General features: G+C 37.0%; 1 protein-coding gene across 3 annotated transcripts; it reads right to left on the reverse strand.

The window, feature by feature from the left end:
• Positions 1–268: 268 nt before the first annotated feature.
• On the reverse strand, positions 269–23,424 carry LOC116165681 (probable E3 ubiquitin-protein ligase makorin-1). Of its 3 annotated transcripts, none has more exons than XM_031480331.1 (7): positions 21,152–23,424; positions 15,981–16,409; positions 6,022–6,271; positions 1,235–1,465; positions 958–1,169; positions 627–903; positions 269–494 (listed from the first exon to the last, which is right to left on the reverse strand). In XM_031480331.1, the coding sequence occupies exons 2-7, from the start codon at positions 16,307–16,309 to the stop codon at positions 351–353; spliced, it is 1,443 nt and encodes a 480-aa protein (XP_031336191.1). In that variant the 5' UTR covers positions 16,310–16,409; positions 21,152–23,424; the 3' UTR covers positions 269–350. The 3 variants fall into 3 exon arrangements, with proteins under 3 accessions (XP_031336191.1, XP_031336190.1, XP_031336192.1); XM_031480330.1 differs by lacking the exon at positions 21,152–23,424 and adding an exon at positions 16,492–16,785; XM_031480332.1 differs by lacking the exons at positions 1,235–1,465; positions 21,152–23,424 and adding an exon at positions 16,492–16,787.
• Between the last annotated feature and the right edge of the window lie 489 nt (positions 23,425–23,913).

Raw genomic sequence — 23,913 nt, forward strand, 5'->3', positions numbered from 1 at the left:
CAATGAAGAAATATGAGAAAACAATGGAACTTAGTGTGATATCAGAACAAATTTAAATCCCTCCTCTCCCGGTGCATGCACCTCAAACTAAAAGGAACGATTTTAAAATATCAAAGTACTATGCTAAGATTACTAAAAGCCTATAAAGGTAATTATATAAAAATATCCTAAACATTTAAAAACTAAGCAAAGTCCCGTACTCGGCTGTAGGAATGAGATCGGAACCTTGAAGTTATTTAAATATTCATTAAACTTTTAAGCTAATTCGTATAAACAGTTATTTTAAAATCACATTAGGAAGGTCCATACTGGCAACTTCTTATATTGCTGAACAAAAGTATGAACAGTATTCAGTCCCTTTGGAATATAACCTCGAAGTCGAAACCGTCGGAGTCGTCCGAGTCAGAGAAAAACGCCGAAATATCATCAAACTCCTCTGTTAGGGAATATAACCAATGGGGATCAAAATCTTGCAAGTCCCATAGAATCATTTGCTAAAATTGATGATGATGATGAATTACTTTAATAAAATCCAGGATGTAAATACACTACAGATTGCTCAACTTAATAAACAACATTTACGAGGAGGTTATCTGCAGTATATTTACATATATAATAATACTCACATCTAACTCGATTCCTATAACTCTATCTTCGCGCGCCTGTCGAGGACGACGCTTTGGAGGACCGACATCAGTCTTAGTTCCATCTGGTAAAGCGTGTAGGTAGAAGCATTTGTTTCCAAAAGGACACTCCCCTGCGCCCTGTTTGAAATACTTGCATGGCTTATATGCCAAAACTTGTTTGTAACACTTAATTAATTTGTCTTTTTCCTCCTTAGTATCAACCCAGTAGTTGCTGGGACATACAAACTCCGACGGTACACGACAAGATGGGCATGATCTAGAAAATTTTTTTTAATGGAAAATATACTCGGAAAGTTTGAAATCGACGTACTTCACCACTTTGTTTTCAAAATTTCTCGCCTGTCTCCATTGGCGAATGCAGCTTAAGCAAAAGACATGGTTGCACCGGTTTAGGATTCCGAACCGGCGATCAGAAGTTTCCTTCTCGACTACTATGTCGAAACAAATTCCGCAGATTTTGTCTTTCGATTGAGCCGTCTGCGCAGTCGTGTTCTCGCGCCAGCCTCGGGTGTGATGGCAGACCTTGGGAAAGAGAAATTAATACTCGCACCCATCAAGTTTCGGTTACAAATGCGACGGTGCTTTACCTGACGATGCCTCTCTCTTTGGTCTTCGTCAGTAGGGTGAAGTACCCTTCTGTTACATACTTCACACAAATCTCCATCGTGCGTATACGGACAATGCGGCTGCAATTTGCATATCCCATTTTCGATTAAGTTAAAACAAAGATTGTTGTCAAACTCAACCCCGTTAAGAGAGAGAGCGGGTGTATTAACTTTATTTTTGGGACGAAATTCAGGCGCATTTATCCAGGACTCCTGAAAGTGTACAAATTATTGACAATTTTGCGCAAAAAAATTCGTTACGCTTTTTTTGCTCAATTCCAAGTAAAAAAGAAATAAAAAAAGAAATTTATAAAGTTGACAAAAGCACGTTTTCATAAAAGTAAAGAAGTTAGGTCGTTTCGTGTAAGGAGTATAAATCAACAACATACTCTGTGGCTTTTACAATGGGAAAAATTTACCTTCGTCAAAAAAGCTGGCAATTATATTTATAAGTGGAAGACAATATGAATCAAAAACAATACATAAAAAGCAATAATAAAGGTTTTGCTCTTAGATAGGTATGATACAATAAACTAAACAAATATAGAAAACGAGCTCCTGGGTATGGCTATTGCATGTGCAAAACCAAATTTTAAACCTGATGTTAGTTTTGCTTTTAGTTGAAGTGTATGGGTATGAAATTTCATTTAATTGCTTCCATAAATAAGAAAGTTGGCATTGCAGATCACGCACAAAACAAAATTTGGAAACTGGCGCCACATTTGCTTTCATTCCAAGTGGCTATGTATCAAATTTCATTTGAATGCCTCCATAAATAAGAAAGTTGGCACTGCGCATGCGCAAAACCAAATTTCATTTAAATCCCTCCATAAATAAGAAAGTTGGCACTGCGCATGTGCAAAACCAAATTTTGAAACTACCGTTAAATTTGCTTTTATTCCAAGTGACTATGTATCAAATTTCATTTGAATGCCTCCATAAATAAGAAAGTTGGCACTGCGCATGCGCAAAATCAAATTTCATTTAAATTCCTCCATAAATAAGAAAGTTGGCACTGCGCATGCGCAAAACCAAATTTTGAAACTACCGTTAAATTTGCTTTTATTCCAAGTGACTATGTATCAAATTTCATTTGAATGTCTCCATAAATAAGAAAGTTGGCACTGCGCATGCGCAAAACCAAATTTTGAAACTACCGTTCAATTTGCTTTTATTCCAAGTGGCTATGTATCAAATTTCATTTGAATGCCTCCATAAATAAGAAAGTTGGCACTGCGCATGCGCAAAACCAAATTTTGAAACTACCGTTAAATTTGCTTTTATTCCAAGTGACTATGTATCAAATTTCATTTGAATGTCTCCATAAATAAGAAAGTTGGCACTGCGCATGCGCAAAACCAAATTTTGAAACTGGCGTTCAATTTGCTTTTATTCCAAGTGGCTATGTATCAAATTTCATTTAAATACCTTCATAAATAAAAAAGTTTGCAATTCGGTTTATAAATGGTCAAGACGCGAAAAGGGCACTATGAATGTTGATCGATTAGACTCAATTTTGGTTAAAGCTATGCGTACGCATATTGAATTTCATGCAATTCGGTTCATCACTCACAGAGATGTCAAAAGTGCCTACTTTATTTTTTGGTCTACATTACCAATTCACGAACTCCGATCTACAAATTTGATAAAGAATCCATCAACTAAATTTTATCGTAATCGGTCCATTCGTTATCTCCTATATGCTCGCCCACATTCTAGAATCGACAGGGATTTGGGTACATGCGCGAGATTGTCGCGAAACGCGTAATTCCGTATAGGGAGAGGGGATAGGAAACAATTTGATACAGATCGGGTGCTAAATAAGGGTGATATTAAAGGATGCGCGGCCATTTCGACCTAACCTAACCGAACCGCCGTCTCAACAGCACATCTCGACCTAACCTAACCGCGGTCTCGAACTAACCTGAGCGCGGCCTCGATCTAATCTAACATCGGTCTCGACCTGACCTAACCGCAGACACTGTCGGATTTTCGGAGGTAGAGCTTCAAATACCAAAAAGGAAAGAGGCGTGCCGAAAGTCGTATTGCACATGCGCAATAGTCAACGTAGGTATTTGTAGAGCATTTGATAGAAATTTTTAAGAGTTACTCTACTAACAAACAAACAAAATGAAAAAATCGTATTGCGCCCAATATAGATTGCACCCCAAAACTAAAAACACAAACGTAAAATACACACTATAACGGAGTCTTAAAATGCAAAGCGTTTTTACCAACCTATACGATGAAAATGAATAAAAAAGAGAGTATCAATATATTGGTTCTTTTTTGAGCCGAATCCGAAGTTAGTTGCGAGCCCATTTTAAATCCTTGGAAGAATCGTGGTTTAACACATGCCTTTTAAAAATGAATTTATTTAAAATCCTGTGATAACAAATGGTTTTCAAGTTAGTTGCGTAATCACACTGGGTACACTTAAAATTCTTAAAAGGATTGTGTCAACAAATGACTTTTAAATGCGACAATTTTTATTTACATCAAAAACTTCGAGGGCATATGTCCAACCCTTCCACAAAGTTTCATCACAATCGGATGAACGACAGACATACGAGAATAGAAGCCTGCGAGTACCCAAATTTGTGAATACCAATTTTCGTCGAGATCGGAAGGTAAACATTGGAGATATAGCAATTGGAAATGTGACGTGTTACTTCCAATTTTAGTTTATAAGAAGAATCCTACCCTAAAATTTGAGGAAATAACAAATTTGGGTCTGAGCATGCGCAATACTTGTTTTACGTGTTTTTAGACAGATCGGATTGCGCGTGCGCAAAACAAATTATTAGATTTGGTATTGGTTTTACCTTTATTTGAGGTGCCTACATATAAAGTTTCATTTTATTATCTTACGAAATCAAAAAATTGGATTGCGCCTGCGCAAAACACATTTTTTATCCTGTATTAGTTTTACCTATATTCAAAATACATACAAAATTTCATTTAATTTTAACAAATAAATAAAATCGAATTGCGCATGCTCAAAACAAATTTTTTGATCCGGAATCAGTTTTACCTTTACTTGAGATCTACATCTAAGTCCTCCACACAAAATTTCATTTCAGTATTTTAACAAATAAAAAAGACTGACGGACACACAGACAGATAGAGTGACCGACAGCAACACAATACAATCTCGAGGAACGTTAATAAACGGCAAAAATGTAAAATTATGGTATATAAAAAAAATTGATTTTTTTACCATAACTTTTTTCGTAAGTGGCACAGAAAATGCGTTCCTCGGTGCAAGCCTCGACACCATAACAAACCAAATAGCGGAAAAAGTATAACAAAAGCTCTTAGAATTAGTAGCCGCATGCGCAGATTGCTGAAAGTCAATTTTCCTAGTTAGATATTTTTTGAAATTATAACTACAGATGCTTCCAACCAAGTTAAACAAATCGCAAATAATAAAAATCAAATGTGCGCATGCGCAAGGCGAACATATGTATGTATGGAGATATTTCTTAGAAATTTTTACCATAGATTTTCAATAGCGAAGATACTCGGCTCGCATTCGAAAACACGATTTTTAGTCCAGTTCATAATGCAGTAACACTGATTTTTGAACTCGTAGAGATCGATTGGCCCTGTCTCTTTTTGTTTTCGAGTTGCGAAGAACAGATGAACTGACAAAACCATTTCGAAAAATTTCATAGTCATTTACCACATCAGTAATATTCATTCAAATTGTGTATTAAATTAAGACAGAATTTTCAGTTAGATGATTGTTTATTTCGTTAAATTGTAACCTATAACGTTTGCATCATAAATTAAGCGGACCACGAATTTATTGATTTAAAGGTATAATTCAGGTAACGTATCGATTTCGATCTTGAGAGGATATTTAAAATTGGCGCTTTATCTGAGCACAATGTTGTTTTCATAAATCTACCCAAATTAAGTTTTGGATATACCGGGATATACCAATACCGCATTATTTATTTACCACATAACACACATTTATATAGGCAAAGTAAAAAAGCAATGCCCAGTTCGGCAAACTTATGGATAAAGTAATTGCAGAGATGGTGTTTGGTTCACGTGCCAAAAGCTGTCACTGTCTAGCTTGTCTGATGGATCTCAATACCTACCTATGCTAAAATGTTCAGAACTTTCACCCTTAAACAAAGGCGGCGACGCATAGATATATCTCGCATAGTATTATTACAACACGCAACCTTTAGACCCGAGAATGAATATTTAATGTTCCCATTGTAAAAACTTCCCGAATTTTCCAACATAATAAAATAAACTCAATAAAATATCACTGAAAGCGTGCTTTTGCTTTTCGGAAAGACACATTGTGAGCATGTTAGTTGTGAAGTTAAAGTGAAATACGAATTTCCAAAAAAAAAACCCAATATTCTTTAGCACAAATTTTGATTGTCCCCGCAGTTGTAATAAAAAACGCTTGTGGCTCATTGGAAACTTAAAAGTGTTGTCGGGCGTAGAATTCCTGGCTCCAAATTGATTCTAAAGTTAAAATGTATACAGAACAGGTCTCCATTTGAGAAAAGGTGAACAGCAATAAGAAAAAAAGCACTAAACAGAAAATGCATGTACAGCACAAAATTCAAAAGGTGTTAAATGCTATGAAGAGAATCAAAAGCGAATGAAATGAATTTGAAAACAAAATAAACATATAGCTGAAGACTAAGATGCCTATGAGCAATCAAATAACAGCAAGCGTCTGGGGTGGAAAGTTGAGATTGCCAGAGAAAGATCTAGAAGTCAAAGCCTATACTTACATTGGAGCACTTTGGTCTACGGAGTGCGATAGATGGTTCAGTCGATTTTGAGGTGGAAGGCAGGCTGACGTAAGGTTGACTAGTGCCCTGCGAAGATGTGCCCTGAGTGGTTTCTCTGCGCAATGTAACACTGTTAGTGGTTGCGTTGGGCGGGTGATAACGTGGAAGATGATAGTTATTCACTGAGGTAGATGGGACCACTCGACTTGGTGAAAGGCTTAATGATCCTCTTGGTAGCGAGTAAGACATCCTGAAAAAGAATATCGACAATTAAGTTTTAAGATGGACACGTTTCGACGTTTGATTAAATAAAAACGTTTTTAACTGGCTATTTGTATTCATCAATCATCAACAAAATTTGATCGGTTATTGTGCTCCATTTCAGATACTTCACGCTTGCTGGTACATAGCGGGGCATTCGAGTGCACATTATGTCAAAATGAGATTGTTTTAAAAAGAAAATAAAATAATAAAAAAAGATTTCGCTTACTTTTAAAAGAGCAGTTCACTTTTCAACCTTCGCCATCTGAAAGACTGGCCAAACACTTCATATCACGTCCTTAAAGTATATCAAAATAATTTCCACATTTATTTTGAGTAATCTTGCACAATTATTTGTTGGCTGTGATATCAGTGCAACCAGTTTTTGCGCGTTCCACGCCACACAAGCAACATAAAATTGCAAATTTTGACAAAATGAAAAAAACGGGCGTAGCCACACAATTTTTGTTTAACGCGCTCGTTTTTATAATTACAGTGGCTCAATCTAACAGATTTATCAAGTAAAAATATTAAAAATTTGCACATTTTGGAAACTTTTGTGGACGTCTTGTGAGCTAGAAAACAAAAGCAAACGGTAAAGTCGTTCCATTCGCGAGAATGTTTTTACAGTGAACAATTTTATTTAAAAAATGTGTGATTAATGTTTATCCAGTTTTTAAAATGACCCCTGGTTTTACATACATTAGAAGTGTCTGAAGTGTGATTTTTTGGAAGTATGGATGAGCCCGCGCAGTTACGGAGATTATTTGAATCCCTTACAGATTAAAATGTATAACAATTGTAACTTCAGCTTTGAGATCTCAATCCCTCAGACGCACAGGTAAAGCGCTCTTCACTTTTGAGACTATTTATTAAATTCAAACCGAAAAACATGTAAATTTGATTCTTTTTATTTAAAACAAGTATACATTGTGCACAACTCTTGTGCAGATACAGAGCATTTTTTTTTAACCGAAATAGCTTTTGTTTTGACATCACCAATGGATATATTTCTTGCAGACGTCTCAATCGCCCTTTGTGAGCACCCTCTTCCGACAATCCGTTCTTGAGGTATAAGGGAATATACCCGATCACGATAAGAGGTCGAGGAGGAGGGCTATGGTTGGTAGAAATTAATTCCTTTCGTCGAGACCTTTCATTAGAGTACCATGAAAGATAAAACTAGTTCCGCCCGCTTTCCCAGAGCCACCACAGCGCAATATCCTAACTGGCCTGAGGTAACCCCCTTCGTTCCCACATGGAGTGACAGGGCGGTTGTCAGTCAGATGGTGGATGTTGCGAGGGTGACCTGAGCGGTGAAAGTGTTCTCAGCATATAAATCAACACGATTGGAATGGCATAACACCAGCCCTCCTTAAATGAAGACTGGATGCTATTATCATCTACCTAGTGATATGCGAGGTGATATGTAAAAAAAAATTGGGCGGTAGAGGGGATCAAAACAAGCACTTTTTCCAAATAAACCGAAGGTCCAACGTGTTTCTCTTGGGAGCCACCCTAAAAAAAGGGTAAAATTTGCATTTCGTCTTTAATTTTTTCTTGAGTAACCATAAGAGTTAGGAAGACTGGTGGCACGTCTTTGAATAGGTTTCGGAGTACCTATGCCCTTTCCGATTTTGAAAAGGGAGTGGGAAAAAATTCTCATTTCGACGAAATGAACATGAAAATCACAAATATGAAATTAGTTTTTGAACATTCGAAAATAACATTCTACTACAATTCTTCGCCAGACAGCAAAAATACAGAAAATTCCAAGAAATTTGTTATACACACCTCGATACACACTTGATAAGTTAAGTAACAAAATTGTCGAACAGTTTTTTAAAATGACTTTTCAAACAAAAGATATACTTACTCATTTGAAAATTGGGCCTTCAGATCAGGTGTCCCCCCGCCTTCTAGTGAGTCATCTAATTTTGCATGTGTTAGTTGAAAATGTCACAAATAAATAATAATAAATAAATAAATTCGATTATGTCTTTATCCCCAAACCTGGTAAAGGTGATTACTCTACACCTAAAGCATACCATCCAATCAGTGTGATGTCTTTTCTTCGTAAGACACTTGAAAGACACTTTCAGTTTATAAGAATTTCATTTCAATGCTTTCCCAAATAAGAAAGTTGGCACTGCGCATGCCCAAAACCAAATTCTGAAACTGGCGTTAGATTTTCCTTTGTTCCAAGCGCCTATGTATCAAATTTCATTTAAATGCTTTCATAAATAAAAAAGTTGACACTGCGCATGCGCAAAACCAAATTTTGAAACTGGCGTTAGATTTTGCTTTATTCCAAGTGCCTATGTATCAAATTTCACTTAAATGCTGCCATAAATAACAAAGTTGGCACTGCGCATGCGCAAAACCAAATTTTGAAACTGGTGTTTGATTTTCCTTTATTCCAAGTGCCTATGTATCAAATTTCGTTTAAATTCTTCCATAAATAAAAAAGTTGACACTGCGCATGCGCAAAACCAAATTTTGAAACTGGCGTTAGATTTTGCTTTATTCCAAGTGCCTATGTATCAAATTTCACTTAAATGCTTCCATAAATAAAAAAGTTGGCACTGCGCATGCGCAAAACCAGATTTTGAAACTGGCGTTTGATTTTCATTTTTTCCAAGTGCCTACTATATGTATCAAATTTTATTTAAATACTTTTACAAATAAAAAAGTTTGCAATTCGGTTTGTAAATGGTCGAGATGCGAAAAGAGCACTGTGAATTTTGAATCGATTCGACTCAACTTTTGGCATTGCGTATTATATGCCTGAAGCTATGCCCATATTGAATTTCATGCAATTCAGTTCATAACTAACGGAGATGTCAAAGCGATCTGACATTTCTCAACAAAGTTATCGTTCACACGGACAGACAGACATTAGAACAGACGGACAGACCAACAGACAGACAGCAATACAAAATTATAAAAGATCTCTAGAATCATTAATAAAAGGTAAAATATAAATAAAAAAATTCGGGCACGATATATTGTACACTGTACAGGGTGTCCCATTTCGATATCTGTATAGGAAAAACTTTTATCCGTAGGGATATTGGGAAGCGGGTTTCATTTAGGCATCGAACGGTACTGCATTTTTGGCCGAGACTGATATCGGCCAATATTTCTATGCCGATAAAAAATCGGGGCATTGGCCATTTTTAAACAATTTAATATTACACACAAACAAAGCCGTAGAGGGCATGCAATTAAAGCCCATCCCACAAGTAAAGCTTCGTGGAGACGGTTCAAAAACTAATAGCTGCTGGGCGTAACCCAAACGAGGCTAGAGTCATGGCTGCAAAGACAAAAACTCAACAAAAGCCTCAAAAAACCCGTCTCATCTCTTCAACTTTTCAAGCCAAGGAGGAAGGCGCTTCCATACCTCCAAAGAAAACCTCTCTCTATGGAGACAATTAACCCTTCATAACCTCAACTCTAAGATTGAGAAAAGCATGCTGGGTAAAGAATCAATCTTAGTCTGCTTCATGGACATTGAGACTGCCCTCATACGATTCCAGTGATGAAGCAGCAAGAAACAACGATATCAACCTGTGCACAAGATGAGTCATAAAAGGCATGTTAGAAACCAGGGTGATTAAAAACAGACTGGGATCAGACACAGTCCTTGTGATCGCGAGCAGGAGGTGTCCACAGGGGAGTGTAATGTCCCTAGTCAGGGACGGATTGGTAAATCTTCGACCCGATTTAGCGTATGCAGACGATCAGTAGTATGCCCTCGCTACAGTGCAGGAATGGTGCCTAGTTCGGAGGCCAAAGGTGCACCTGGACAGTGCCCTTTACAAAGCGTACAAGACTTACACCTACACTCCAAGGAGTCATGCTGGACAAGAGGGTAACTATGAAGCCTCACATCACCATGGTGGTCATCAACTTAATGAGCTGTCGAAGCCATATGGGGTAGAAATAGGGAAATCTGACTATACACCACTGTAATTAGGCTAATATTGTGGTGGTATGGTGGTCCAAAGCAGAAGTAGAAGCAATACAGACTCAACCGAGGGGGCATCCGGTAGAGGATATCTGGTGTACATGCACGAGGCTATCTGAGGTTATCCCGAAGATATCTAAGGATATCCGAGGATATCTAAGAAAAAATTAACCACGTGATTTCTGCAGGCGATTAAACGCGCATGATCAGACTCGCCGAGACTTGACGCGAAGGGTTTTTAATTCGTGCATTTTATGGTGTTGTCTTGTAGTTTATGTACAATTTAACATTTCTCTCAGTGATGTAGCGAGGTTTATAATAGTGCGCATCACATTTATTTTCGAATGTAAGTAGCTAACAAACATTTAATTAATCAGAAACAGTTTTTACTCGAGTTTTTATGATACAACTTTTTTTATATTTTTTGCACTTGTGCCATTTTGCAAAATTTTGCAGTTTTAAAAGTTATGTACAAGCTTATATGTACAGGGCTCACGTAGAAAGAATTCTGAATTTAATTTAGACGTCAAAAATAGCAAACTTATGTCTCGTCGCTGCCATGGAAACAATATTGTATTATATTCTCAACTTCATTCTATTTCGTGCTCCGCGTCCCATATTTAATAAGAATGACAGATGTCATTAGAATGCACAATCATTTGTTTCACTTTATCTACCCTTACGGTTAAAGCAATCACTTTATCTAACCCTTACGGTTAAAGATCGAGTTAGCCTACTTATTCAACCCTATTAAAATGTTAATTTAGTTACAATTTTTCATTGTATTGTATTTAACAATAATTAATGTAAATGCGAATTTGTTGCTGACTATAAACAATAAAAAATAGGTGAGATTGACATCGCTCGTGGACCGAGAGTATTTTCTCTTTTAATGTGCACAAATAATTTGTTGCTCAAGTTGCTATTACCTACAATTATTTATTGTATTGTATTTAACAATAATTAATGTAAATGCGAATTTGTTGCTGACTATAAACAATAATAAACAATAAAAAATAGGTGAGAATGGCATCGCTCGTAGACAAAGAAAATTTTCTCTTTTAATGTGCACAAATAATTTGTTGCTCAAGTTGTTATTACCTACAATTGTTTATTGTATTGTATTTAACAATAATTAATGTAAATGCAAATTTGTTCCTGACTATAAACAATAAAAAATAGGTGCAAATGGCAACACTCGTAGACCGAGTATTTTCTCTTTGAATGTGCACAAATTATTAAGGATCCTCAGATCCTTTATAGTTTTGTATTGTCGTCCGTTCGTCCGTCCGTCCGTCCGTGTGCGCTCTAACTCTTTTTAAAAGTGGCCGATTGTGTTGAAATTTCGTGTACGGGTACGTTGGACATTAAGGACGGACGCTATTGATTTTCAGGAAGCTGGTTCAACAGGAACAAAAGTTATAGGACTTCGAGTGAATCGGGAACAGAAAAAACTGCAAACTCAATATAATATAAATTAACATATTTCATTCCCTAGGTCATGTATCGAGTTCGGACTTTCGCTAGATTATTCCCTATGACTCTTAGAAGTGTAACAATTCAATATAACTCTTCTCCGTGGTCTAGGTCATAAGTTTTAGAGCAAAATGTACCCAAAATTATTCTTTACACATAAATTTGGAGTTGTAAAAGCTTTCAAACGCATTATCTTGATCCTGAAAGAGTTGATAACGTGCACGATTCATAACCGCATGTGTGTGATTCAAAAATGTTAAATTATTTTTCTGAGGCCACATGGATTTTGATCAAAATATGTCAAAATCGTTATTTATGCACCAAGATGGTTGTGAAAAAGACCAAGAGCATTATTTCAATGACCAAAACATGAATTTGATCTATTTTTGGCGACCACATGGATTTTGATCAAAACATGTCAAAATCGTTATTTATGCACCAAGATCGTTGGGAAAAAGACTAGGGGCATTATCTCAATGCCCAAGACATGAATTTGATGCATTTTTGGCGACCACGTGGATTTTGATCAAAACATGTCAAAATCGGTATTTTTGCACCAAGATCGTTGGGGAAAAAACCAAGAGCATTATCTCAATGCCCAAGACATGAATTTGATGCATTTTTGTTAACTATACAATGTATTTTGTAAGATTAAAATAAATTGTCGTTAAAAGTGATTGTAATACTGAGGATCCTTCGATATTTCGTTGTATCGGTTTATTTGTTGCTCAAGTCGTCATTACTTATATACTACAATGCAATGAATAATTTTAGTAACAACAAATGAAAAATGTGCCTTGTGATAAACAGGGACAATAAGGTGCAATTCTGGGAAAGTTATAAAATACAGTTCAAGGATTCGGAAAAGTTGGGTTGTAAAACTACGTTCAAAATTCTTGGGAATGGTAAAGTAGGATAAATGCTGATTGACAGAAAGGGATTAAGTATTTATTTTTTATTGTTTATAGTCAGTAACAAATTTAGTTTTGCATTAATTATTGTTAAATACAATGGAATGAACAATTCTAAGTAGTAACTACTTTAGAAATTTAGGTGATTCCGAGGGTGATTCAGTTTGAATTGTGCATTCCAGTCGGATGACGTGCGCATGGCGAATATTGTTGTAGCGCTGTCAGAGAGCAAACATTACTTATTTATTTAAGCAACAAAATTTTGAATACGGTAACAAATTAGCACATATGTAGCACTAATGTTTAGAATGTGTTGGATTTTTTTTACGGTTGGTGGGGGGGGGGGGCTAAGTTAATGGAGGTTCATAAATAAACCATACAGTATGCGTTAACAGTAATTTTGAAACCGGTATTGGTTTTAGTTTCATTCAAAGTGCCTACATATGATATTTCATTTAAATGGTTTCATAAATAAGAAAGTTGGCATTGCGCATGGGAATGTGCAAAACAACATTTTGAAAACATGTTCATTTTACTTATATTCGTAGTATTTACATACAAAGTTTTATTTATAAATATGTTCATAAATAAAAATGTTAGCCAATGCGTTAATCCAAATTCTTTATACTGCGCATGCGCAAAACCAAAAAATGCACGGAATCCGTGGATCAAGCCCTTTCAAATGAGCCCTATATCGCCCAAATCGGTTCAGTGGTGTAGGAGTACCTGTGACGGACGGACGGACGACAAAGTGCAGCCAATAGCGATTTTTCACTTTGAGGAAAATACGCTAACAACATAATCTGGCTTAGTGTGGTAAAATTCCCGTAATTTATTTATTTATTTTTTACAAAATAATACTATACTAGTCTATATTTATTACAAATCACCACAGACCGAATCGATCTTTTATTAATTATGGTTTTTTTCTATTTTTTTTAACAATAAAACGCATCGCGTTTAAAATTATTTATTTAACATAAAAACGAAAAACTTCAGTCCCATAACAAATACAGCATCTTCAAAACAAAATTAACAAGAAACAAATTAAAGAAAACTCATTCAAAAAGTTCACAAAAATGCAGAAAATTCCACGGTCCGGATTTGATACCTGGTAAAGAAGAACAACCTCGCGAGGAACTACTGCACGTGTGCTTGTTAACCTTCGCATAACCTTGTGATCTCGAATCGATCGAAAAGTTCTCGAGGAAATATTCGCTTAAATTTCCGGAGTGCAAATATTCTCGGAAATATTGCAAAATTCGCTTGCAAAGCTTCAGACCTTACCACCACTAGCCTGGGATTTATTTTTTTTACTGAAGTGAGCTACAAAGAAACGAGGTCGAGTTACACAACAGCGCCCTCTAGTCTTCACCACCAAAAAACAGGCGACTATTCGGGTTGGGTAAACATGCAAAAAAGTGATTCTCTCAAAAACATGTCACTAGATTTTACCTTTTTTTCATCGATAATTTTATTCTTTTTTTTTATAGAGCCATACTTACTTCACCTTTCCTTTCGGAATTTCAAACGCGACACTGCCAGATAGTCTGGTTAGGTGGTGTCCTCCATCCAGTCAAAAAATATGTGAAAGTCGCACTTTTTCATTCAATAGAGTCAAATACGAGGTCAAATAAGCATATTTTTACATTTACTCCTGTGTATTTCCCAAGGGCACAAATGGAGACATACAATATCTTACGGTTTCAGTGATTGTGGGTGCCTCAAAATTCAGATTATGTACAACTTTTTGGGCGGTTGCAGAATTTGTGGAAGATTTAGGTAAGACCGAGGGGGAAACCACTCTTTCAATTTGGTGTACATGAATTTTTCATTCCAGTTTCAATCTTTCAATATTATCATTATCAGTTTCATTACTTTCAATCTGTTCATTCTCTTTTCATTCTATTAATTCTAAGATTAATTCTTTTTCATTCTATTAATTCTCTTCATTTATTTTTCATTTCCTCATTTTTTCTTATTATGGTTATAAATATTTTTCATTAACGGTTTCATTATTTACAAAAACGAATAGTTCATTTTCAATTCTTACGATTTCATTCTTTCATTATTATTTCAATCTTTCATTATACACTTCAATCCTCTCATTATTTCCATTTTCAATCTGGTGTACAAATTTTAAGGAAGTGGTTTCCCCCGAGGGGGAAACCACTCTTTCAATTTGGTGTACATGAATTTTTCATTCCAGTTTCATTCCATTTTCAATCTTTCAATATTATCATTATCAGTTTCATTACTTTCAATCTGTTCATTCTCTTTTCATTCTATTAATTCTAAGATTAATTCTTTTTTTTCATTCTATTAATTCTCTTCATTTATTTTTCATTTCCTCATTTTTTCTTATTACGGTTATAAATATTTTTCATTAACGGTTTCATTATTTACAAAAACGAATAGATCATTTTCAATTCTTACGATTTCATTCTTTCATTATTATTTCAATCTTTCATTACACACTTCAATCCTCTCATTATTTCCATTTTCAATCTGGTGTACAAATTTTAAGGAAGTGGTTTCCCCCTCGGGTAAGACTTAATGGCCCTCACATTTGCAAAAATCTGAAGTCGGCAGCCACACATGAATATTTGTTTCTAAGCTACCATTGAGGTATTTGAGGGTCATTATGTCAATCAGTGACTACCTTCAAGTCTGTCAGATTTTGTCCAAACCCAAGCCACTTATGGCTGGCACCGAAAAAATTTAAGGTGAGCTTAGCTTAGAATCCATGGCAACCATCGTCCCAATATTTACCATGGATATTAAGCTACACTTAAACTAAGCCCGCTTAAACTTTTTCGGTGCATACGGCCATTAGTCACTCAATCTAACCTGTACGAACTGTTTAAGAGGTTTTGGAAGTGACCAACTACCTGTTTTTACCGGTAGTCACACATAATGGACATCAAAAATTTGTATTTTTGCTGCTGAGATGACTCACTTTCGGATTCACATTCCCACACAGAGAACTAGGGGTGGTAAAAAAATGCCATGACTAAGCTACGATTATTTGCAAAAATGTTTGTGTTAGTAACGTCAATGATAAGTTCAGTATCAAATACCGTTACTATTTCTCATAACATTCCGATATTATTGATCAGATAAACTCAGGAAATGACTATTCACGGCAAGGCATTAAAGTTCAATAAACAAAGAGGTTGGTTGATGCCTTTCAGCAATCGGACCGATAAATTAAAAATATCAATAGTTGATTGCAGTTGTTTATGAGATAAAAAACCCCACACGATAAACCACCTTATCTGTGAGAAAACTAAGTGACTAACACGATTATTTTTTTTTAATAAAAAATGAAAGGTACTTACGTGTTTGAACGGGGACAGGTACTGGAATTATTTACATGGGCGGTTTCCCGAGTGTCCGTCGAGGGTTGAGAATGGAAAATGTGAAGTGGTCTAGTTTCCTGAATGCCTCTTGTGTTATTTCGATTAATGAGATTATTAGGTTTGGGTGAGGTTCTCGGTTTTGGCTGGGTGCTCTCGTTCTCCTTGTTATCTTGTGGTCTATCACTCTCCGGATTTTCAAGCGACGAATGGCAGTATTCGCGTATATTATGATCAGATCTTCTATTTTGAATTCTTTCCAGACGATTTCTAGTCGCCGACACGACACGACTTCTGTTATTCGCTACCATTCTTGGGGCGGCACACTGCGACCTAGGAGCCCCTCGAGTTAGGACATCTTCGGGAATGTCATGAACTTGGAGATTGTTTGTGCCGCCCTGGCGACCACTGCTACAAGTAAGAAACATAATTTGACTGGGTTTTCTTCACAAAGGTTACATTCTCATTATGCATAATCTACATTCTTATGTACCTTGTAAGAAAATACCTAGGAGGATCATTCGCCATATTGAAGGTATAAGATCTCAACGGCCAGTTGAAGACGATAACCCAAGTATCCAAGAACAGGCAATCAACTATTGTTTCTTTACGTAAACAATTTTATGCAAATCTAACGGACCTTTAACGAACACTTGCGTACAATTGCACAGTTATATTGCATTTTATACTTTGCAATAACAAAAGAAAATTCACAAGAACTTAACCGTTGTTAAACTAACCAAAGCAACCAGTAACCACCAAATACTGAAAGCCAAAGCACTCGTACTGGCACGGGGTCTACACAAGAAAAATTCAAGAAGGGAGGATACCCAATCACGAGCCGAGAAATTTCACAACAAGTATGGCCGACATTCCCGCGCATTTGAAATTTCAAATATTAACTCCCCACGGCATCTCTCAAATCTCCAATTTAATCAAATATAATCGTATATTTATCGTTTTTTATGTGCACCTAATCTTGCATATTAATGCAAGGCGTGAGCGCTATATAGACGACAACGTTATAAATTCAAATTATTTCCAGTGGCGTAGCTCAACAAAGACCAGAGCCGTGCTTGCTTCAGCCACCTACTTTGAAAACGGGACTGTTTAGATTTGAAATTCGCCAATATGGTGGGCAATGACAGTGTAACAGTTGCAAATCCGTGAATGAGTTGTGATGAAACTAAGAAAAATGAATATGAACGTAAGATAAAAAGAAAATTTTTGAAAACAAAAAATTGACCTTGAAATTGTAAACATCACGCCTGAAGAAAAATACAACCCCATAATTCAATATAATGGTAAAAATAGTCACGGCAGGTTTTGAGGTAGTCGAGTAGTCCGTAAAAAGTTGAGGTGACATTCATATGCTCAAAATTTGATCGATACACTGATCGTTCACGAACCTTAAAACATGCACCGATGACGTCATCAGTGAAACGGTTTTTTGGCGATTTTGAGTTAAATATGGCCCTTTGCACACCATTGTCGAAAGAGCTGAAGGTAAGTTCGACTTATCCGGGACTTTCCCGTAGACTCCTTCAACCTCAGTTCATAACCGCTGGCCCGAAATTCTGAGGTGTGTTTATACGGTTCCGGTTATACATTCAGTTCATACCAATGCCAAGAAAATTTGAAGGCGAGATTGGTATAAATCAACCGCTCGCCCGAATTTCAGAGCCGGTATACAAAATGCGAAGTGTATTTTTTTGAACACCAATGCCGAACTCGAGGAGAGTTTCGATATAGCTCGGGTTCGCGTCGACTCGCCCCTCTACGTCCACGGTGGCAAACAACGTTTACCATGGGCCAGACGCACCGCTACACTTTCTCAATCATACACCCATAACCTAGAAACCGCGATATAATGGACGTGAATAAAACCTTTGTCTTTTGTCTGCAGCCGTCAGCCGAGCGCCATCAATGAAAAGGCTACTCATCACCTGCACTGTACATGGGTCTTGGACCCTCGACTGGTATATTGGCTTTACACAGTATAGTGATAAGGCCAATAGTACGTAGTGTACGGTGCACCTGTATGGTGGCCTGCCATGCGCAGGGTAACGTACCTACAGGAAGCAAGGTAAGGTACAGATTCGTCTGTCTGGGAGTCATGAAAAACCACTCCTTTGGAAATGGAGGCACTTCTTGGGAACTAGAACCTTTACACTTCGCGCTGTGGAGGCAGAGGCTCAGAAGGCTTCCATATGGCCAAACGATTGGGACGAGTAGAAGGATGAAGGCAGGTTTGAGCATGGGCGGACCTGGGAGGAAACCCTTAAAGCCGATGGCCTCCTCGCAAGAAAGGATGTGATTTGGGCTGCTTTACTAAAACCAAAGAGTTGTAGTCACTCTCCCGGACGGGAAGCAGTGACTGAACTCAGATTGCCCATTGCTCAAACTTGAGGGGCTAGTGTGGTTTACAGATGGGTCCCTAAAACAGAAAGGGGAATGGACATAGGTATATATGGTGATAGACCAAGCTGACATTAGTTTGTCCCCTCTGGTCAGCATAGCACCGTGTTTCAGGCAGAGATGTTAGTCATCATGACCTGAGCAAAGGAGAATCTCCATAGAAGTTACGAAAGGCGAATCTAATAGAGTAAGCTTGATCTGGGTGCCAGCGGACTACGGAATAGGGGGCAACGAAAGGGCGGACTAGCTGGCTCGCGAAGACAGTGGTGCAGTCTTCGTCGGCCCCGAGCCTACTCTAGGAATTGCTTCATCTGTTGTATCTGGGTCATGATTAAAGATAGAATGACCAGTCTATTTCAGGCCCAGTGGCAATAAGCTACTGGAAGCGCCTTTTTAAGAGGGACCCTTGGCAAATCTGGGTCTTCAAGCTTCTAAAATTGAATAGAAACCAGATTAAGATCACTGTGGTGTCCTCAACATGGAGCACTCAATAGTCAACTACCACCTTCACAACATTCAGCTGGTACGAAAGTCAACGTGCAGGTTCTATGGCGAGGGAGATAAACCTATACCGAGCATGTGATCTGTCACTGTAACGCCCTGATCAGAGATAGATCCTTGGCGAGAGTTATCAGGAACCGAGGAGGATCATACTAACTTAGGCTCAACAAGGTCCTATCCTTTATTGAAAGGAACAGGCTCTAAACCTGGTTGCAAAGAAAAGGGGGTAGGTACAATAGGCCTTTGCTATGCCTAGTCCGGCTCCCCTTATGAATAGAATCGAATAGGGCTAAATGATAGGGACGAGTCGAAGACTCGAGGCAGCCTTGGGCGCAAGCGGATCTGGGAGGAAACCCTCAGAATCGATCTCGGCCTCGCAAGAAGGGCGGCCTTATCAAGACCAAAGAGTTATATAAAGTCAATCTCCCAAATATGGAGCAGTGGCTGAACTCAGATTACCCGTTCCTCAAACGCTGAGGGGTTGTGTGGTTTACAGACGGATCCCTAATAACGGAAAGGGGAACGGGAATATATGGAGATCGACCAAGAGCTAACATCAGCTTCTCCCTTTGTCAGCATACGGCGTACGAGCTGACTCGTGTATGCGGTGGGTAGGGTCCAAGCCTACCCTAAGAATTGCTCCGTCCGTTGTCAGGGCCGAGATTAAAGACTGGATGACCAGTCAAACCCAAGCAACCTGACATTCCAGGGGCCCCTTGGCAAACATCGGTCTTCTAAAACTGAATAGTAGCCAGATTAGGAAGATTTTTTTTTATTTTATTATCCCTCTCTTGTTTTTGGGCCCTCAACAGGCATGCGCCCAATTACAGAGTGACCCGCATAATGCTTCAAGATCATTGGTGTCCTCACAGAGCAGTGGATAGTCAACTATCCCCCGCACAACAGTGGGGTGCAAATTCTGTGGCGAGGCAGATGAAACTACCGAGCATGCAGTTTGTCACTGTGGGGCCTTGGTCAAAGACAGACATCAGCTCCTTGGCGACAGCTATCTGGAACCAGGGAGAGTGAAGCAACTTAGCATAAACCGAGTCCTATCCTTTATTGAGAGAGAGAGATGGGTCTGAACCTGGTTGAACTATGTGAAAAGCTATCTATTGGCATAGAGTAAATAATGTAATTTACTCTATGCTATTGGCCATACAGGGAATTATTGTGAAACCAGCAGAATGATCTGCGAACAAAAGAGATGACCTTAAATTTCGGATGGGACTTAGTAAAGCAAGAGTCATGGACGATAAGAACCTGGACAAAGTCTGTAGCTGAGCGCCATCCATAAAAAGGTTACCCGCCACCCTCAAGTCGCAACCGATAATAGGGACCCGTATGACATAATCCGGTTAATAAGTGGAAGAACAGGGTGTTATTATACTAAAGTTGAAGCTGGAGTAATACCAACTTGGAAATTTCGTTTCTCTGTAGCAGGGGCAGACTGGGTACTTATGGGTCAGACAAAATTACAGGGGAAGGTCGCCCACCACAAGAAATTGCATTTTAAAGGATAGTGCCTGAAGTAATAGTCTTTTCATAACTTGATAAATGATAAACCTAACTTCAACACCCAACACTAATAAGTTTCCATTACTTCAAATCGAAGCATGGCAGATGAAAGAACCCCTTTTAATAGAGGGAAACATAGAGGTCGCTATAAGCTAATTGTTTACAGCATGTAAGAAGTTAAACTCTGCAAAACATGATTGCTAGAATGTTTCAGAAAATCGTCCACAGCAATGAAATGGGAGGCAAAGCAGATTGGTTGCTACTGTATGCAATACATTAATCGGTAAAAATCCCCTCCTCTTGACTTACCCACCCAGTAGTATATGATGGTGTACAAATCCCTCCACCATGAAAGATTACAATGATCATCAAGCACAGTTCAGAAAAGGATATGGTCAAATATATCCTAAGAAATGGACACTTTATTTGGCAAATTAGCAAATACAATGAAAAAATTTAACAAGAATAATTTTTATTGTGTTAAAAATGAAAAATAAATATCATAAGATAATACTGCCAATAAATAAATTGTGATGGATTTTGCTTTACATTAAAACTAAATGGAACAAAAACATTTACACTCATCATTTACACAACATGGCCCCTAAATTATGAGAAATAACAAAATCTATCGCAACCAGGATTAGTAAAATTAGAGGTAAAAATACGAGCACCAATTTATAACTGTAACAATTTCCAATATTACGGCTACTTACGAAATAATCCCGGTTACGATATAACAACAAACAAATTAATAATACATAAAATCAGACTCTTACATTTGTAATGTAATTTTGGAATGTTACGTAAATTGTAAAATGACAATTACTTAGTGGAGTAATAAAAATACATTTTGATTGCACGACTTTTTGAACTTGTACAATGATTATTACTACTTTAGCAGCAGATTGAGGTAAGATCACAGATTTATAAAAGCTATTTGTTATTAACAAATATCCATCGAAATTAATTGCACCATAATTACTTTCGAGCTTCTACTTTTACAGCTCTGTACTATTTAGTTCTCAAAAATTAAACGAGGGTGGAACCTTGCCATATACAAAATCTACTATTTTTAAGTCTACTAATTTTGATAACGACATGAAAGTTTTATTGAATTATTACAAAATGCAGTTCCACATAAATACAAAGTTGGTTTTTGACACACAGTAATTCTATACGTAATTCGTGTAGGCAAAGGTAAAATAAAAATTGGTTAAACGGCCCCGGTGATCGATTTCACACGCACCTTGGAATCAAAAGCAACGGATTGAATATGTGCGTTTATAAATGATAGTTCAGCTTGACATTCCAGCTTATTCGAATCAAGGCCAGATTGTCTGCGGCTTAAACATGTTTTTTAGGAACACTGTATACAAATATGGAGTAAATCTTCCAAATTAAAATCCCTGGGTGTATAGTTGTAAAAACAACAAACAAATACCACTTGTCATGTACGTTAATTAAATTCGAATACCAATTGACAGGTCTAAATGATTGAATTCAATGGTCTTAATTACTGCTTTCCATTTGAGTGAAAGAGGAGCTCTAAGCTGTACCGTGCACGATGCCCTGTGTTCCTTTTAAGAAAGCTTCGAGCTCTGACGCGCCCGAAATTGGATTTCCCTTGTCCCCTCATGCACCACCTATTTTCTTGGGGCTTGTAACACTTTTGTGGTTATTTACGTACTGTGAATGTCAATTCAAATGTGTTAAAAATGAACAACTTGCAAAATGAGCTGCTCCGAACGAACTGCACCAGAGCTTCACGCACTCAAATGGAAAGCAGTAAATGTAAGTTACCAAGACAGTGGCCACTGGCCAGTACAAAATCTCATTCTTTAAAAAAATACTGAATTTGTTTAGTGTACAGGGTGTTTCAACTAAAATTTGAGGCTTCCCAACTGATATTGGTACCCGTTAGCTTCCACTAGTATCCAACAAATGATTCTAGTAACATGTTACCAACTAAACTCCAAAATTTGAATACTAAGAAATCCATAGTAAGAGACAAAAGATACTAATTCGAGGCCACGGGACTGTGAATTTTATTTGTTATTTTTACAACTTATTTTGACATAAATATAAAATTCTGTGTGTTCGCGTGTGAAAACAAATGTACAAGGTGTGTTGAAACGAAATGCACATAAGCGAAAGTTGATTGGATTAATAATTTTAATTTGACCGTATAAGTGAGTTTTGGAATGTGTTCGGTGAAAGTGTTCAGTTTTACGGAATCAATGTACAGCATTTTCCAAGACACCTTGAGTTTGATTAAGTAACTAAGTTGGTAATTCTACGTTACCTTACTCGATAATTAATTGCACTGTAAATTATGCAATTGACTTGAAAGTTGTAATTATTCTAAATTCAATCTACAATATGTAAAAAGTATGACTACACCAGACAAATGATCTTAACCTTAATTATTATAAGCAAAGTAAGGGAACATATAGATCTTTGGCATTACACTTTTCTTTATATATATTGACAATACTTCTGCAGTCTTCTATTTCACCTATCTAGTGTTATAATACTACAGTTCTGTGCTTATGAAACGATTGTAAAACGAAAACAAAACACTTTTCGACCTTCCTCTACCAATATACACACATATCAATATTATTCAACACAAATATTCAGGTTTCGTTGTATGCCTATATGAACACGTACGGTGAGTTATGCTTCTGACTTCGTTCAACACATCATGAGAGAAAAAGTTACATTCGTAATCGCTATTGCTAGTTGGTTACTTTAAGGACGTCATTTTAATTGAACAATATTGATGTGCTTATATACATCTGCGTTTATTATACACTTAAAGGAAGCAAATACAGGTCACTACTCACAGTTACTCACAATTTACTTATGTTTCTAATGGAAATCCGAACCATCAATTTATACTTCTTGATGGCTTAATTATACAGGGTGGTGACTTGCGTAACGGATCATAGCGATTTCAATGTAAAATTCATAACATGCGATTATTGGCTCCCCAAATTATTTTAGAGCAAAAATATATTAAGGTTTTTTGTAGGAAATTTTTTTTTACGTCAATCAACCGTATTAGTTTTCAATTTTTGCATAATAAAGACGGAAAATTGGAAAAATAGAAAAATATCTTTTGCAATAATCTGTGATACCATGGAATTTTATAATACAAAAAGAACGCCAATATCCGTCATGCCATGGAATGTCTGCTATAAAACAAATCAAATTCTATCAACATAAAGACAGACCAAATTACTAAAAACGGTTTCCTAATATAACAATTTACAATAAATGTTCGAATATGTCACCATTAACTGCAATACAGTAACCAAGTCGATCATAAAATCCATTTCGAACTGCTGCCAATTGATAACTGGACATCTATTTGTTTTAGAAAATTCCATGGCATCGCAGATTATTGAAAAAGATGCGGGTTTTATTTTTCCAATTTTCCGTCTTGATTATGCAAAAAATTGAAAACTAATAC

The sequence above is a fragment of the Photinus pyralis genome, unplaced genomic scaffold (genome assembly GCF_008802855.1).
Source record: "Photinus pyralis isolate 1611_PpyrPB1 unplaced genomic scaffold, Ppyr1.3 Ppyr1.4_LG3a, whole genome shotgun sequence".
Taxonomy (NCBI): domain Eukaryota; kingdom Metazoa; phylum Arthropoda; class Insecta; order Coleoptera; family Lampyridae; genus Photinus; species Photinus pyralis.

Coding starts and splice junctions, on each gene's coding strand:
- LOC116165681 (XM_031480330.1), bottom strand. CDS start 16,526: ATGGCGAATGATCCTCCTAGGTATTTTCTTACAAG. Junction 1,170..1,234: donor AAAGAGAGAGGCATCGTCAG/GTAAAGCACCGT, acceptor CTCTTTCCCAAG/GTCTGCCATCACACCCGAGG. Junction 495..626: donor TTATAGGAATCGAGTTAGAT/GTGAGTATTATT, acceptor CATCAATTTTAG/CAAATGATTCTATGGGACTT.